The sequence below is a fragment of the Myxine glutinosa genome, chromosome 2 (assembly GCF_964187855.1).
Source record: "Myxine glutinosa chromosome 2, kmMyxGlut1.1, whole genome shotgun sequence".
In the NCBI taxonomy this organism is placed as follows: Eukaryota; Metazoa; Chordata; class Myxini; order Myxiniformes; family Myxinidae; genus Myxine; species Myxine glutinosa.
The window spans coordinates 77,657,165-77,671,548 of NC_136262.1; the positions used below are offsets into that span (position 1 = coordinate 77,657,165).

The following is a 14,384-nucleotide window of genomic DNA, read 5'->3' on the forward strand; positions in this document are numbered from 1 at the left end:
TAACGCATTACTAGATCAATACGACACGCATATTTTTGGATTTGAGGGTAAATAAGCTAGGTATTGAGTGGGTGTTTTTCAAACTCATCATTTGTGTTTGAGAAGCCCAATAGCTTTTTGAAAGAAATAAAAGGCTTTTTAGGTAGTTTTTTTAATTTTGTCCAACTGTGCACAAAGTTTTCAGAATCAGAAGAGTGTTCACTTCCATGCATATTATTTGGATTTTTGAGACAATTACTTTAATTACCAATTTTTGAGACGCTTTTACCAATAATTGTCAGTTTCTAAAGCACTTTTTCAAATTTTTTTAAAAACAGACAATTGGGTGAATTAAATGGTATTAAAAAGTAGCACTCTTCTTTCGGACATTTATTATCCCCCATAAATTTTTATTGATAGCTAGTCTTTATGAACTCAATTTAGAATACCAATTTGATTTATCTTGCTTGATTGATTGAAACTAATTTCGTTTTCTATCGTTCTTGTTCATAAAATGAACCTAAATTTATTTTGCATTCAAATCACATCATTTACAAGTTCATGGAACTGTCTAAAATAAAGTAAACCCTCAAATACTGCAGGTTTGAATATCGAGGATTTCAACGTGGGAAACATATTGTGTTCAGATATAGTTATGGTGGAATATCATTTCAGCCAATTGCAGTTTGAGCTGAGACGAGTCATCGTTTGGGTCTGCGTGTACGATTACCTCCCCTTAGGAGCCTTTTGCTATTTCTCGTGCACCCTTTTAATGGCATCCAAATGTAAAACGATGGACAAAATTAATTGTGCCAAAAGGCAGAGAAAGGTGATGACATTGGGCAAAAATAATAATAATAATCGAGTCGTTACATAGGTTGGCAAGATATGAAAGTGCGGCATCTGTGGGCCGCCATTGCGGGATCAATTAATCGACTGAGCTTGTAAAAGAGAAATAAATATCCATGCAAGTGTTGCCCAAAGCGCAAAAGCCTCGTTCCAATCTTGTGATGCTCATTGAATGGATGCAAAAAGCACTTGATATTTGGATTGAGGACCAAAAAGAGGAAAAAGTGCCTTTGAGTGGACTGGTGACATGGAAAAATCATTCAGGATTTACCGACGTTTCCACGAGGCAACCAGGGCTGAAGACTCCAGTTCAACCACAGGGAAGACTGTACGACGGATGATGCCCAATGAATGGCTTTAGAGCCCAACTTTGAAATGTGGTTTGCCCGAGAGAGATCATGGCTGATTGTGAGACCCAGAATTTGAATGACTGAACTTCCTCAAAATAATTGTTAAGAAAGTGGATTGGAAGAGGGGGGCGGAGGTGGGGGAGTTGCCAAATGGTCCTTTCCTTTCAGAGCGAGTGTGAGATTTGACAGGATAGAAAAAAACATTCCAAGTCTTTGACCAGCTTGTAATTCTATCAAGGTCTGAAGAGGGGAAAGATGCTGCTGCCTGCCAATGTGAGGGCAGATAATACCAAACAGATAATACTATATATATATATATATATATATATATATATATATATATATATATATATATATATATATATATATATATATATATATATATATATATACACAGTGGCGTAGTGATGGTTTGTGGCGCTCGGGGCGAAGGTCAAAAATACCGCCCCCTGCAGGCATTGACATAGTCAGTAATTCCTATTGAGGGGGCCATATGAAAGCTCTAAACTTCTCCAGTGGGCTCAGCAGCAAAGCACTGGAATATGTGCAAAATGAGAATATATTTAGTTATGATCTCCGGAGATGATAAGGCTTATTAACTACAAATAATCCGGAAGAATTGCCATGTTTCTAAACACGCGCCGCCATGTTAAGGTGTAAAGAGCAGTTTAATAGGTCCTTCCATGGCATTCCTATTACAAAATAAATAACAAAAACAATGATAACATTGTAACAATGCATTTATTAATACCAGTAATATTAACAATAATAATATTCGTACCATTTGGCAATAACAAAACGAACGTATAATCCCCGCCCTGGTCCAAGCAGACCTGGGCTTGGTGAAAGGTAACCTAATGCTGAAGAAGTAGAGCAGGCAGGTATGCTACAACACCATTAACAATATATACATAAAACATGCATGAATCAAGGTGTGGTATTTCTATGGCCGAGAGACTAGAGCCGATGAGACAGAGCAGCAGAGGAAGGCTGCCGCCTGCCAATGTGAGGGATGAGCATTCTAATTTTATGATATTGAACTCAACCAGATAATACTATATATATATAAATACACACACACTACATGACCAAAAGTATGTGGACACACCTTATAATTAGTGGATTCAGCAATTTCAGCCACACCCATTGCTGACAGGTAGATATAATCAAGCACACAGCCATGCAATCTCCATAGACAAACATTGGCAGTAGAATGGGCCGTTCCTGAAGAGCTCAGTGACTTTCAACGTGGCACCTTCATAGCATGCCACCTTTCCAACAAGTCAGTTCGTCAAATTTCTGCCCTGCTAGACCTGCCCTGGCTAACTGTAACTGCTGTTGTTGTGAAGTTGAAACGTCTTGGAGCAACAACAGCTCAGCGGCTAAGTGGTAGGCCACACAAGCTCACAGAATGGGACACCGAGTGCTGAAGCGCGTAGCGCATAAAAATCATCTGTCCTCGGTTGCAACACACACTACCGAGTTCCAAACTGCCTCTGGAAGCAACGTCAGCACAGCAACTCTTCTTCAGGAGCTTCATGAAACGGGTTTCCATGGCTGAGCAGCCATACACAAGCCTAAGATCACCATGCGCAATGCCAAGCGTCGGCTGGAGTGGTGTAAAGCTCACCACCATTAGACTCTGGAGCAGTGTAAATGCATTCTCTGGAGTGATGAATCACACTTCACCATCCGGCAGTCCGACGGATGAATCTGGGTTTGGCTGATTCCAGGAGAACACTACCTTTCCGAATGCATAGTGTGAACTGTAAAGTTTGGTGGAAAAGGAGTAATGGTCTGTGGCTGTTTTTCATGGTTCGGGCTCAGCCCCTTAGTTCCATTGAAGGGAAATCTTAACGCTACAGCATACAATGACATTCTAGACGATTGTGTGCTTCCAACTTTGTGGCAACAGTTTGGTGAAGGCCCTTTCCTATTTCAGCATGACAAAGCCCCCATGCACAAAGCGAAGTCCATACAGAAATGGTTTGTCGAGATCGGTGTGGAAGAACCTGACTGACGTGCACAGAGCCCTGACCTCAACCCCATCGAACACCTTTGGGATGAAGTGGAACGCCGACAGCTAGCCAGGCCTAATCGCCCAACATCAGTGCCCGACATCACTAATGCTCTTGTGGCTGAATGGAAGCAAATCCCCGCAGCAATGTTATAACATCTTGTGGAACTGAGATGTGTGATGTGCATGTGTCCACATACTTTTGGTCATGTAGTGTGTATATATATTTACCACAAGGAATATGATTTTGATAAGATTCAGTGTAGGATTGATTTGAATTTTGGGAAAAAAACAGTGCATCTTTTTGAGAATATTTTCAAGGTCAGAATATATCATGAATTCATGTTTATTTGTATCAGAATTTTACTATTGGGCCTGCTTTCGATGTACAGTATTGATACCTGTTGATTTATGGTTTTAGCAATATCTGAATATTGTGCTAATCGTTATTTTGTATGGAAGATGTTGGGACATCATTTATTAGTTTGATGTATTTTTGGGAAGTAGTTAATCTTGAAAATATTTTGATACGAGCAAATGATTATTTCTTCCTTGGTTGAAATAAAGAAGGTCAATATGGGGTGTTGGCTCCATTTTGATACTATTTAGCTCCATTAATTGTTCCCTCTGTCCTTACAAGTTTCTCAGTCCCTGGCGCTGAAAAGCATGCCCATAGCATGAGGCTGCCACCATCATGCTTCAAGGTAGGGATGGTGCAAGATGGATGATGACCTGTGCTCGGTTTCTGCTAAACATAGGGCTTTGCATTCAGGCCAAAGACTTCAATTTTCGACATATCAGACCACAATCTTTTGCCTCATGTCCTCAGAGTCTTTCATGTGCCTTTTTCTCAGGAGTGGTTTCCGTCTGGCTACTCTCCCATAAAGTCTAGATTTGTTAAATGCTGCAGAGACATTTGTCCTCTCGGCAGGTTCTCCCATCTCAGCCAAGGGACTCTGTAGATCTGTCAGAGTAGTCATTGGGTTCTTGTTCACGTCCCTGACCAAGATCCTTCTTGCCCAGTTGCTCAGTTTGGTCAGACAGCCAACTCTAGGAAGAGTCTGGGTAGTTCCATATTCTTTCCATTTCCCAATGATAGAGCTCACTGTGCTCTCGGGAACTTTCAAATTGTTTTACACCCTTCCCCACATCTATGCCTCCTCACAATTCTATCTCGGAGTTCTACGGACAGTTCATTGGACCTCATGGTAGAGTTTCTGCTCTGACATGCACTGTCAACTGTGGGACCTTATATAGAAAGGTGCGTCTTTTTCTAAATCGTGTCCAATCAATTGAATTGGCCACAGATGTATTCCAATCAGGTTGTAGAGACATCTCAAGGATGATCAAAGGAAATTGCATGAACCTGAGCTCCATTCGGAGTGTCATCGCAAACGGGTTGAATACTTAGTGACATTATGGGGTATCATGTGTAAATCAGTGACAAAAAAAAAAATCTCAATATAATCCACTTTAAATTCAGGCTGTAACAACAAAATGTGAAAAAGTCAAGAGGTGTGAATACTTTCTGAAGGCACTGTATATGGTTTATATTCCTGTGAATAGAAATAATATAAATGGTCTAAGATTGACCAGAGGAAACATTTGTTATGCTTATTTTGTATGTTGATTTCTGCCTTTTTACCGTTTATGGTTTTAGGAAGGTCTGCGTAAGACGACACTGATAATGTGTCCGATTTCTAGATGGGTAAATATAAATATTTTGTGTTTTCTACAAATCTTGAGCCTTCAGTTTGGTCCGCTAATCTTTCTATTTAACCGTTCTTTGCCTCCACCACCGAATGTGAGTGGAGGTTATGTTTCCACCCCTTTCTGCCCTCTGTGAACAGAATATCTCAAAAAGTTGTGGACGGATTCGGATGAAAGTTGGTGAATAGTTTTGGTATGTGAGCAGGACGAAATGATTCGATTTTGGTTCAGGATCCAGATCGGGCCTATCAGTGGAATATAAAACAAACTATTCAGCCAGACAGAGGTATACGCTCTACCGAGTACCGTTCTAGTTGGAAATGCAACAGTCGCAAAAATGTCGGAAAATGTTGTCAAGTTATATGGCTGAATACACATAGACACTCAGGTTTTTCCTGTTTATATACCATTTTTACTATCGTTGCCTCAAATCCTAAGAAGGTATTAATATTTCTCAACATGTTTAGGTTATTATCTCCACCAACAAATGTGGATGGAGGTTATGTTTACACCCCCGTATTTCTGTCTGTGAACAGGATAGCTCAAAAAGTTGTAGATGGGTTAGGATGAAACTTGGAGAGTTTGGGTGTGTGACGAAGACAAATTGATTCAATTTTGGTGAAGATTTGAATATGGACCCAGATACGATAATTTAAAAAAAAATTTACATCATTCTTCACCATTGAGTGATAGGGCCAAAAATCATTTCAAAAAGTTGTGAAAGACTTATGCCAAAACTAGGTGGATGATGGGTTAGGCGACCATTACAAGCCGATTATATTTTGGTTCAGGCCCGGATCTAGATACAGCCTATCAGTGGGATACAAAACGTATACTGGTCAGCCTGGTGGAGGTATGCTCTCTACCGAGTGCCCTTCTCGTTACAGATGTCGCAGTATTGTATATCATTGAGGCTGGGGTGGTTTTCTCCAATGTCGATTTTGCCTGAGAAAAAAGGTGTAGTATTTGTCATCCTTATTAAAGACATTACAATGAGTTACATTCACCATATTTATATGGGAGAATACTATTTTAAAAGATTTTTTAGAGATAAGTTTTTCTCATTATTTATATATGCTTTGCCATAAGAAAAACCGAACACGTGATTGTTGTTGATGCGATTAATGGGACACCGATAAGGTGCAACCCTCTGACAGAGATAAATGCTGAATAATTATTACTTGTCCATTTAATTGTGACCTAATCACATAATGTTACGTTGTGGTAAATATTTTCACATAGGGATCCAAAGTGCAAGTAAAAATCTCAATACGGGGTACAGGGTACGTCTACATCTGGCAGCAATCACTGCAACGTCGTCCAAGGATTGTGTTTGCAGTACTCTGGGCAGTTTGTAACCAATTGCGCAGATGAGTCGTGCCAATGTATCGGTCCTGAGTGGGAGTTATCCTGGGATGCCCACTTCTTGGCATATCTCAATTTTATATTTTGATGTCACAAATTGTTCCCTTCCTCAAGTTAAAGAGGCATGCAACATGGCTAATTGAAGACCCTGCTCTATGGTGTCCAATGATTTGATTCTTCTCACCTTCTGACAGACATGCCATTATAATAGCTTGTTATATGATGTAATCAGTGTGTTTTTTGGATGATCCACATGCTGGTGTCTCAAAGATTATTTTGAATTTGCTCAGAATTCCTCATGTCACATCTCAAATCCTAAGGGTGCATGAGTTGCACAAGGTAATTATGATAGGTGGAAATGTGCAATCCGGTGTTCTGCACATCCCTCGTGCCAAAAATGCACTTAGAAAGAATGCTGGAACAGTTGTTCAACAATTTCATGATCAATTCTATACGTCCGTTTTTTTTTCTGGTGGAAAGTGTACAAATAAATATTAATTAAAAAGATTTTTCCATCATTAGATAAAAAGACATATTTACTTGGCAGGATGGCCTGAAGGGAATGCACACTCGCATCTAGGCTGTCTAGCCTGGGTTCGCTGGTTTCAGATCTCAGCCCAGCTATATAAACTGTCATCCTGGTGTTTCACAGCAGGGTGATAAAATGTGTGTGTCGTCCCTCAGATGGAAGTTAAACTGGCACCGTGTCTGCTGGCATTAGTTGGTAGACATTAAAGATCCCACGGTATCCTTCATGAACAGTAAGCCAGAAATCGCTGGCACAATGGCTTAATTCTAAATTCCTGCCTTAACCTTCATCGATCATCAGGCCTTGCCGGCCGGTTCATGAAAGACTTTGGCCAAGCTTTCCCTGGGCCAACTCCACATGAATGCAGGAATAATTGTGGCTCTGAAAGAATAAGACAGACATTTTCTTTCTGCAACCTCGAGAATTGATTGTGATAATTAATTGGTCAATTTATGTAATGTATTTCTAATAACCTTCTTTCTCATTCCCTCATATTTTCTCTTTTACTCTTCTCTTTGGTGTGATATTGGAGTTATATCACCCTTAAATTGCTTTTCTCCAAGGTGTAAATATTCCCTTTCATTCCCCTCCCCCCTCCCCCATTTATAGCGATTAGAAATATATATATATGTTTTTGGATAATAATATTTTGGCTTAAAAGGTCTCTATTAACTCAGAATGTGTATTTGGGGAATGAATCGATACTTTTAAAATTAATCCTTTGGAAACAGCAAAATAAAAAAATGATAAGTGTCTTCAAAAGTAGCAATTATATATTGAAGAAAGTGCCTTAGAAACCAGTAATTCTTGAGAAGTGCGTCTTGGAAACTGGTAATCAAGGGGGATAATGGCAAATTATTTAATCGATTTTGGTCGAGGGACTAGAACCAGCATTATCAGACTACCAACAGCTAAACATTTTGCCTTTTTAAAAAATGAAATGGGCAGGAAATGAAAGAGTTTAATTTTTTTTTAAATATTCAAGTTCAGTCCAATCTCTGCATTTGCGTTATGGTTATGTAACATAACTTAATGTTATTGTCATCAAGTTATGTTCTTAATGCTAGGCTGGCCCTCACATTTGATCATTTCAAACAGCATAGTTTCTTAATTCAGAATCAAAACTCAGGTGGCAAAATGGGAAGAGAACATAGCAGTACTAACAACAACTCTGGCTTCTTTTTCTCAAAATTATTTTGTCAACAACAAACCTGAAGAAGTGCAGCTGAAAACAAAACTTTCATTATCTAGAGCGATCTCTTCACCCTTTCCTCATGTAGAAAGTGCAATTTACTGCTCTCGCCCTGTTTTACTTGTCGCACATCATTTATTACATTATAAATTTAGTCAAAAGTGGAGCTGGTGATTAGACAGCATGAAGAAGTCTTGCTTGGACAGTTCAACTTGCAGTTTACCTGAATGGTTTCTTCGTGTTCACAAACGCCACACTCGGTGGAAATGCACGAGCCCTGTACAAAAATCCATGCACAAACAAACATTGACTAAGCATCGAGTTATGATTAGGATTACTACCAATGATATTTGTTATTGTTTACAAGTATAAGAGAATATCTGAACAGCTTGCATATCAAGAACAACACAGACAAAAGGGCAAATTTACAAAGCTGTGGAAGAGATTAGTGACAAGCTCAAAATGCACCAATGAAAAGACAAGAAATTAAAAGTGCAATTAAAATGAGGCAAAAGAAGCATTAAAATAAAGAAGTGTGTAAATAAAAGGGTAAAGATGGAAAAACGATCAAAGCATAATGGGAAAAATGAAGTTCATACGTCCAGTAATAATGACACAGCAAGCAAATTGAATTCACCGACATGAACGTCTATCAACATCAAACAGATTTGAAAGGAAGGGACAAAATACATAGAGTACAAAGGAGCCACCAAAATAAAAACGGCGGCTCGAAGATAACGTTGCAACCCAGGTAACTTCCACATGTATATGCCGGTGAGAGCACATTTCCCGAAGTGAGGTGAATCCAAGAGAAAATACCAATGTGGATGATTCCTTAGCAGGGTAGGATAGAGATGAAAATACCAATGTGGATGATTCCTTAGCAGAGTAGGATAGAGATGAAAATACCAATGTGGATGATTCCTTAGCAGAGTAGGATAGAGATGAAAATACCAATGTGGATGATTCCTTAGCAGAGTAGCACAGAGATGAAAATACCAATGTGGATGATTCCTTAGCAGAGTAGGATAGAGATGAAAATACCAATGTGGATGATTCCTTAGCAGAGTCGGATAGAGATGAAAATACCAATGTGGATGATTCCTTAGCAGAGTAGGATAGAGATGAAAATACCAATGTGGATGATTCCTTAGCAGAGTAGGATAGAGATGAAAATACCAATGTGAATGATTCCTTAGCAGAGTAGGATAGAGATGAAAATACCAATGTGGATTATTCCTTAGCAGAGTAGGATAGAGATGAAAATACCAATGTGGATGATTCCTCAGCAGAGTAGGATAGAGATGAAAATACCAATGTGGATGATTCCTTAGCAGAGTAGGATAGAGATGAAAATACCAATGTGGATGATTCCTTAGCAGAGTAGCACAGAGATGAAAATACCAATGTGGATGATTCCTTAGCAGAGTAGGATAGAGATGAAAATACCAATGTGGATGATTCCTTAGCAGAGTCGGATAGAGATGAAAATACCAATGTGGATGATTCCTTAGCAGAGTAGGATAGAGATGAAAATACCAATGTGGATGATTCCTTAGCAGAGTCGGATAGAGATGAAAATACCAATGTGGATGATTCCTTAGCAGAGTAGGATAGAGATGAAAATACCAATGTGGATGATTCCTTAGCAGAGTAGGATAGAGATGAAAATACCAATGTGGATGATTCCTTAGCAGAGTAAGATCCAGATGAAAATACCAATGTGGATGATTCCTTAGCAGAGTAGGATAGAGATGAAAATACCAATGTGGATGATTCCTTAGCAGAGTAGGATATAGATGAAAATACCATTGTGGATGATTCCTTAGCAGAGTAGGATAGAGATGAAAATACCAATGTGGATGATTCCTTAGCAGAGTGGGACAGAGATGAAAATACCAATGTGGATGATTCCTTAGCAGAGTAGGACAGAGATGAAAATACCAATGTGGATGATTCCTTAGCAGAGTAGGACAGAGATGAAAATACCAATGTGGATGATTCCTCAGCAGAGTAGGATAGAGATGAAAATACCAATGTGGATGATTCCTTAGCAGAGTAGGACAGAGATGAAAATACCAATGTGGATGATTCCTTAGCAGAGTAGGATCCAGATGAAAATACAAATGTGGATGATTCCTCAGCAGAGTAGGACAGAGATGAAAATATCAATGTGGATAATTCCTTAGCAGAGTAGGATAGAGATGAAAATACCAATGTGGATGATTCCTTAGCAGAGTAGGATAGAGATGAAAATACCCATGTGGATGATTCCTTAGCAGAGTAGGATAGAGATGAAAATACCAATGTGGATGATTCCTTAGCAGAGTAGGATAGAGATGAAAATACCCATGTGGATGATTCCTTAGCAGAGTAGGATAGAGATGAAAATACCCATGTGGATGATTCCTTAGCAGAGTAGGATAGAGATGAAAATACCAATGTGGATGATTCCTTAGCAGAGTCGGATAGAGATGAAAATACCAATGTGGATGATTCCTTGGCAGAGTAGCATAGAGATGAAAATACCAATGTGGATGATTCCTTAGCAGAGTAGGATAGAGATGAAAATACCAATGTGGATGATTACTTAGCAGAGTCGGATAGAGATGAAAATACCAATGTGGATGATTCCTTAGCAGAGTAGGATAGAGATGAAAATACCAATGTGGATGATTCCTTAGCAGAGTAGGATAGAGATGAAAATACCAATGTGGATGATTCCTTAACAGAGTAGGAACTAGATGAAAAATACCAATGTAGATGATTCCTTAGCAGAGTATGATCCAGATGAAAATACCAATGTGGATGATTCCTTAGCAGAGTAGGAACTAGATGAAAAATACCAATGTAGATGATTCCTTAGCAGAGTAGGAACTAGATGAAAAATACCAATGTAGATGATTCCTTAGCAGAGTAGGATCTAGATGAAAATACCAATGTAGATGATTCCTTAGCAGAGTAGGAACGAGATGAAAATACCAATGTGGATGATTCCTTAGTTTTGTAGGATCCAGATGAAAATACCAATGTGGATGATTCGTTAGCAGAGTTGGATCCAGCTGAAAATACCAATGTGGATGGATTCCTCAGCAAAGTAGGATCCAGATGAAAATACCAATGTGGATGATTCCTTCGTTTTGTAGAATCCAGATGAAAATACCAATATGGATGATTCTTAGCAGAGTAGGATCTAGATGAAAATACCAATGTGGATGATTCCTTCGTTTTGTAGGAGCCAGATGAAAATACCAATGTGGATGATTCCTTCGTTTTGTAGAATCCAGATGAAAATACCAATATGGATGATTCTTAGCAGAGTAGGAACTAGATGAAAATACCAATGTGGATGATTCCTTAGTTTTTTTGGATCCAGATGAAAATACCAATGTGGATGATTCCTTAGTTTTGTAGGATCCAGATGAAAATACCAATGTGGATGATTCCTCAGCAGAGTAGGATCCAGATGAAAATACCAATGTGGATGAATCCTTAGCAGAGTCGGATAGAGATGAAAATACCAATGTGGATGATTCCTTGCCAGAGTAGGATAGAGATGAAAATACCAATGTGGATGATTCCTGAGCAGAGTAGGAGAGAGATGAAAATACCAATATGGATGATTCCTTTGCAGAGTAGGAGAGAGATGAAAATACCAATGTGGATGATTCCTTAGCAGAGTAGGATAGAGATGAAAATACCAATGTGGATGATTCCTTAGCAGAGTAGGATAGAGATGAAAATACCAATGTGGATGATTCCTTAGCAGAGTAGGATAGAGATGAAAATACCAATGTGGATGATTCCTCAGCAGAGTTGGATCCAGATGAAAATACCAATGTGGATGATTCCTTAGCAGAGTAGGATAGAGATTAATATACTAATGTGGATGATTCCTTCGCAGAGTAGGATCCAGATGAAAATACCAATGTGGATGATTCCTTAGCAGAGTAGGATCCAGATGAAAATACCAATGTGGATGATTCGTTAGTCGAGTAGGATCCAGATGAAAATACCAATGTGGATGATTCCTTAGCAGGGTAGGATAGAGATGAAACTACCAATATGGATGATTCCTTAGTCGAGTAGGATCCAGATGAAAATACCAATGTGGATGATTCCTTAGCAGAGTAGGATAGAGATGAAAATACCAATGTGGATGATTCCTTAGCAGAGTAGGAGGATAGAGATGAAAATACCAATGTGGATGATTCCTTAGCAGATTAGGATAGAGATGAAAATACCAATGTGGATGATTCCTTTGCAGAGTAGGAGGATAGAGATGAAAATACCAATGTGGATGATTCCTTAGCAGAGTAGGAGGATAGAGATGCAAATACCAATGTGGATGATTCCTTAGCAGGGTAGGATAGAGATGAAAATACCAATGTGGATGATTCCTTAGCAGAGTAGGACAGAGATGAAAATACCAATGTGGATGATTCCTTAGCAGAGTATGATAGAGATGAAAATACCAATGTGGATGATTCCTTAGCAGAGTAGGACAGAGATGAAAATACCAATGTGGATGATTCCTTAGAAGAGTAGGATAGAGATGAAAATACCAATGTGGATGATTCCTTAGAAGAGTAGGATGGAGATGAAAATACCAATGTGGATGATTCCTTAGCAGAGTCGGATAGAGATGAAAATACCAATGTGGATGATTCCTTAGCAGAGTAGGACAGAGATGAAAATACCAATGTGGATGATTCCTTCACAGAGTAGGACAGAGATGTAAATACCAATGTGGATGATTCCTTAGAAGAGTAGGATAGAGATGAAAATACCAATGTGGATGATTCCTTAGCAGAGTCGGATAGAGATGAAAATACCAATGTGGATGATTCCTTAGCAGAGTAGGATAGAGATGAAAATACCAATGTGGATGATTCCTTAGCAGAGTAGGATAGAGGTGAAAATACCAATGTGGATGATTCCTTAGCAGAGTCGGATAGAGATGAAAATACCAATGTGGATGATTCCTTAGCAGAGTCGGATAGAGATGAAAATACCAATGTGGATGATTCCTTAGCAGAGTCGGATAGAGATGAAAATACCAATGTGGATGATTCCTTAGCAGCGTAGGACAGAGATGCAAATACCAATGTGGATGATTCCTTAGCAGAGTAGGGTAGAGATGAAAATACCAATGTGGATGATTCCTTAGCAGAGTAGGACAGAGATGAAAATACCAATGTGGATGATTCCTTAGCAGAGTAGGACAGAGATGAAAATACCAATGTGGATGATTCCTTAGCAGAGTAGGATAGAGATGAAAATACCAATGTGGATGATTCCTTAGCAGAGTAGGATCCAGATGAAAATACCAATGTGGATGATTCCTTAGCAGAGTAGGATAGAGATGAAAATACCAATGTGGATGATTCCTTAGCAGAGTAGGATAGAGATGAAAATACCAATGTGGATGATTCCTTAGCAGAGTAGGATAGAGATGCAAATACCAATGTGGATGATTCCTTCGCAGGGTAGGATCCAGATGAAAATACCAATGTAGATGATTCCTTAGCAGAGTAGGAACTAGATGAAAAATACCAATGTAGATGATTCCTTAGCAGAGTAGGATCCAGATGAAAATACCAATGTAAATGATTCCTTAGCAGAGTAGGAACGAGATGAAAATACCAATGTGGATGATTCCTTAGTTTTGTAGGATCCAGATGAAAATACCAATGTGGATGATTCGTTAGCAGAGTTGGATCCAGATGAAAATACCAATGTGGATGGATTCCTCAGCAGAGTAGGATCCAGATGAAAATACCAATGTGGATGATTCCTTCGTTTTGTAGGATCCAGATGAAAATACCAATGTGGATGATTCCTCAGTTTTGTAGAATCCAGATGAAAATACCAATATGGATGATTCTTAGCAGATTAGGATCCAGATGAAAATACCAATGTGGATGATTCCTTAGCAGAGTAGGATAGAGATGAAAATACCAATGTGGATGATTCCTTAGCAGAGTAGGATAGAGATGAAAATACCAATGTGGATGATTCCTTAACAGAGTAGGAACTAGATGAAAAATACCAATGTAGATGATTCCTTAGCAGAGTATGATCCAGATGAAAATACCAATGTGGATGATTCCTTAGCAGAGTAGGAACTAGATGAAAAATACCAATGTAGATGATTCCTTAGCAGAGTAGGAACTAGATGAAAAATACCAATGTAGATGATTCCTTAGCAGAGTAGGATCTAGATGAAAATACCAATGTAGATGATTCCTTAGCAGAGTAGGAACGAGATGAAAATACCAATGTGGATGATTCCTTAGTTTTGTAGGATCCAGATGAAAATACCAATGTGGATGATTCGTTAGCAGAGTTGGATCCAGCTGAAAATACCAATGTGGATGGATTCCTCAGCAA

The 14,384-nt window shown here is 38.9% G+C and overlaps 1 protein-coding gene across 1 annotated transcript in view; it reads right to left on the reverse strand.

Annotated features, from left to right (window-relative positions):
• The window catches only part of RAI14 (retinoic acid induced 14), a 172,066-nt gene that overhangs the window by 50,779 nt on the left and 106,903 nt on the right, over nt 1-14,384 (reverse strand). The window contains exon 11 of the mRNA XM_068105032.2: nt 8,215-8,268. Coding sequence (XP_067961133.2) covers nt 8,215-8,268 — 54 coding nt within the window. The remainder of the gene's footprint in view (nt 1-8,214; nt 8,269-14,384) is intronic.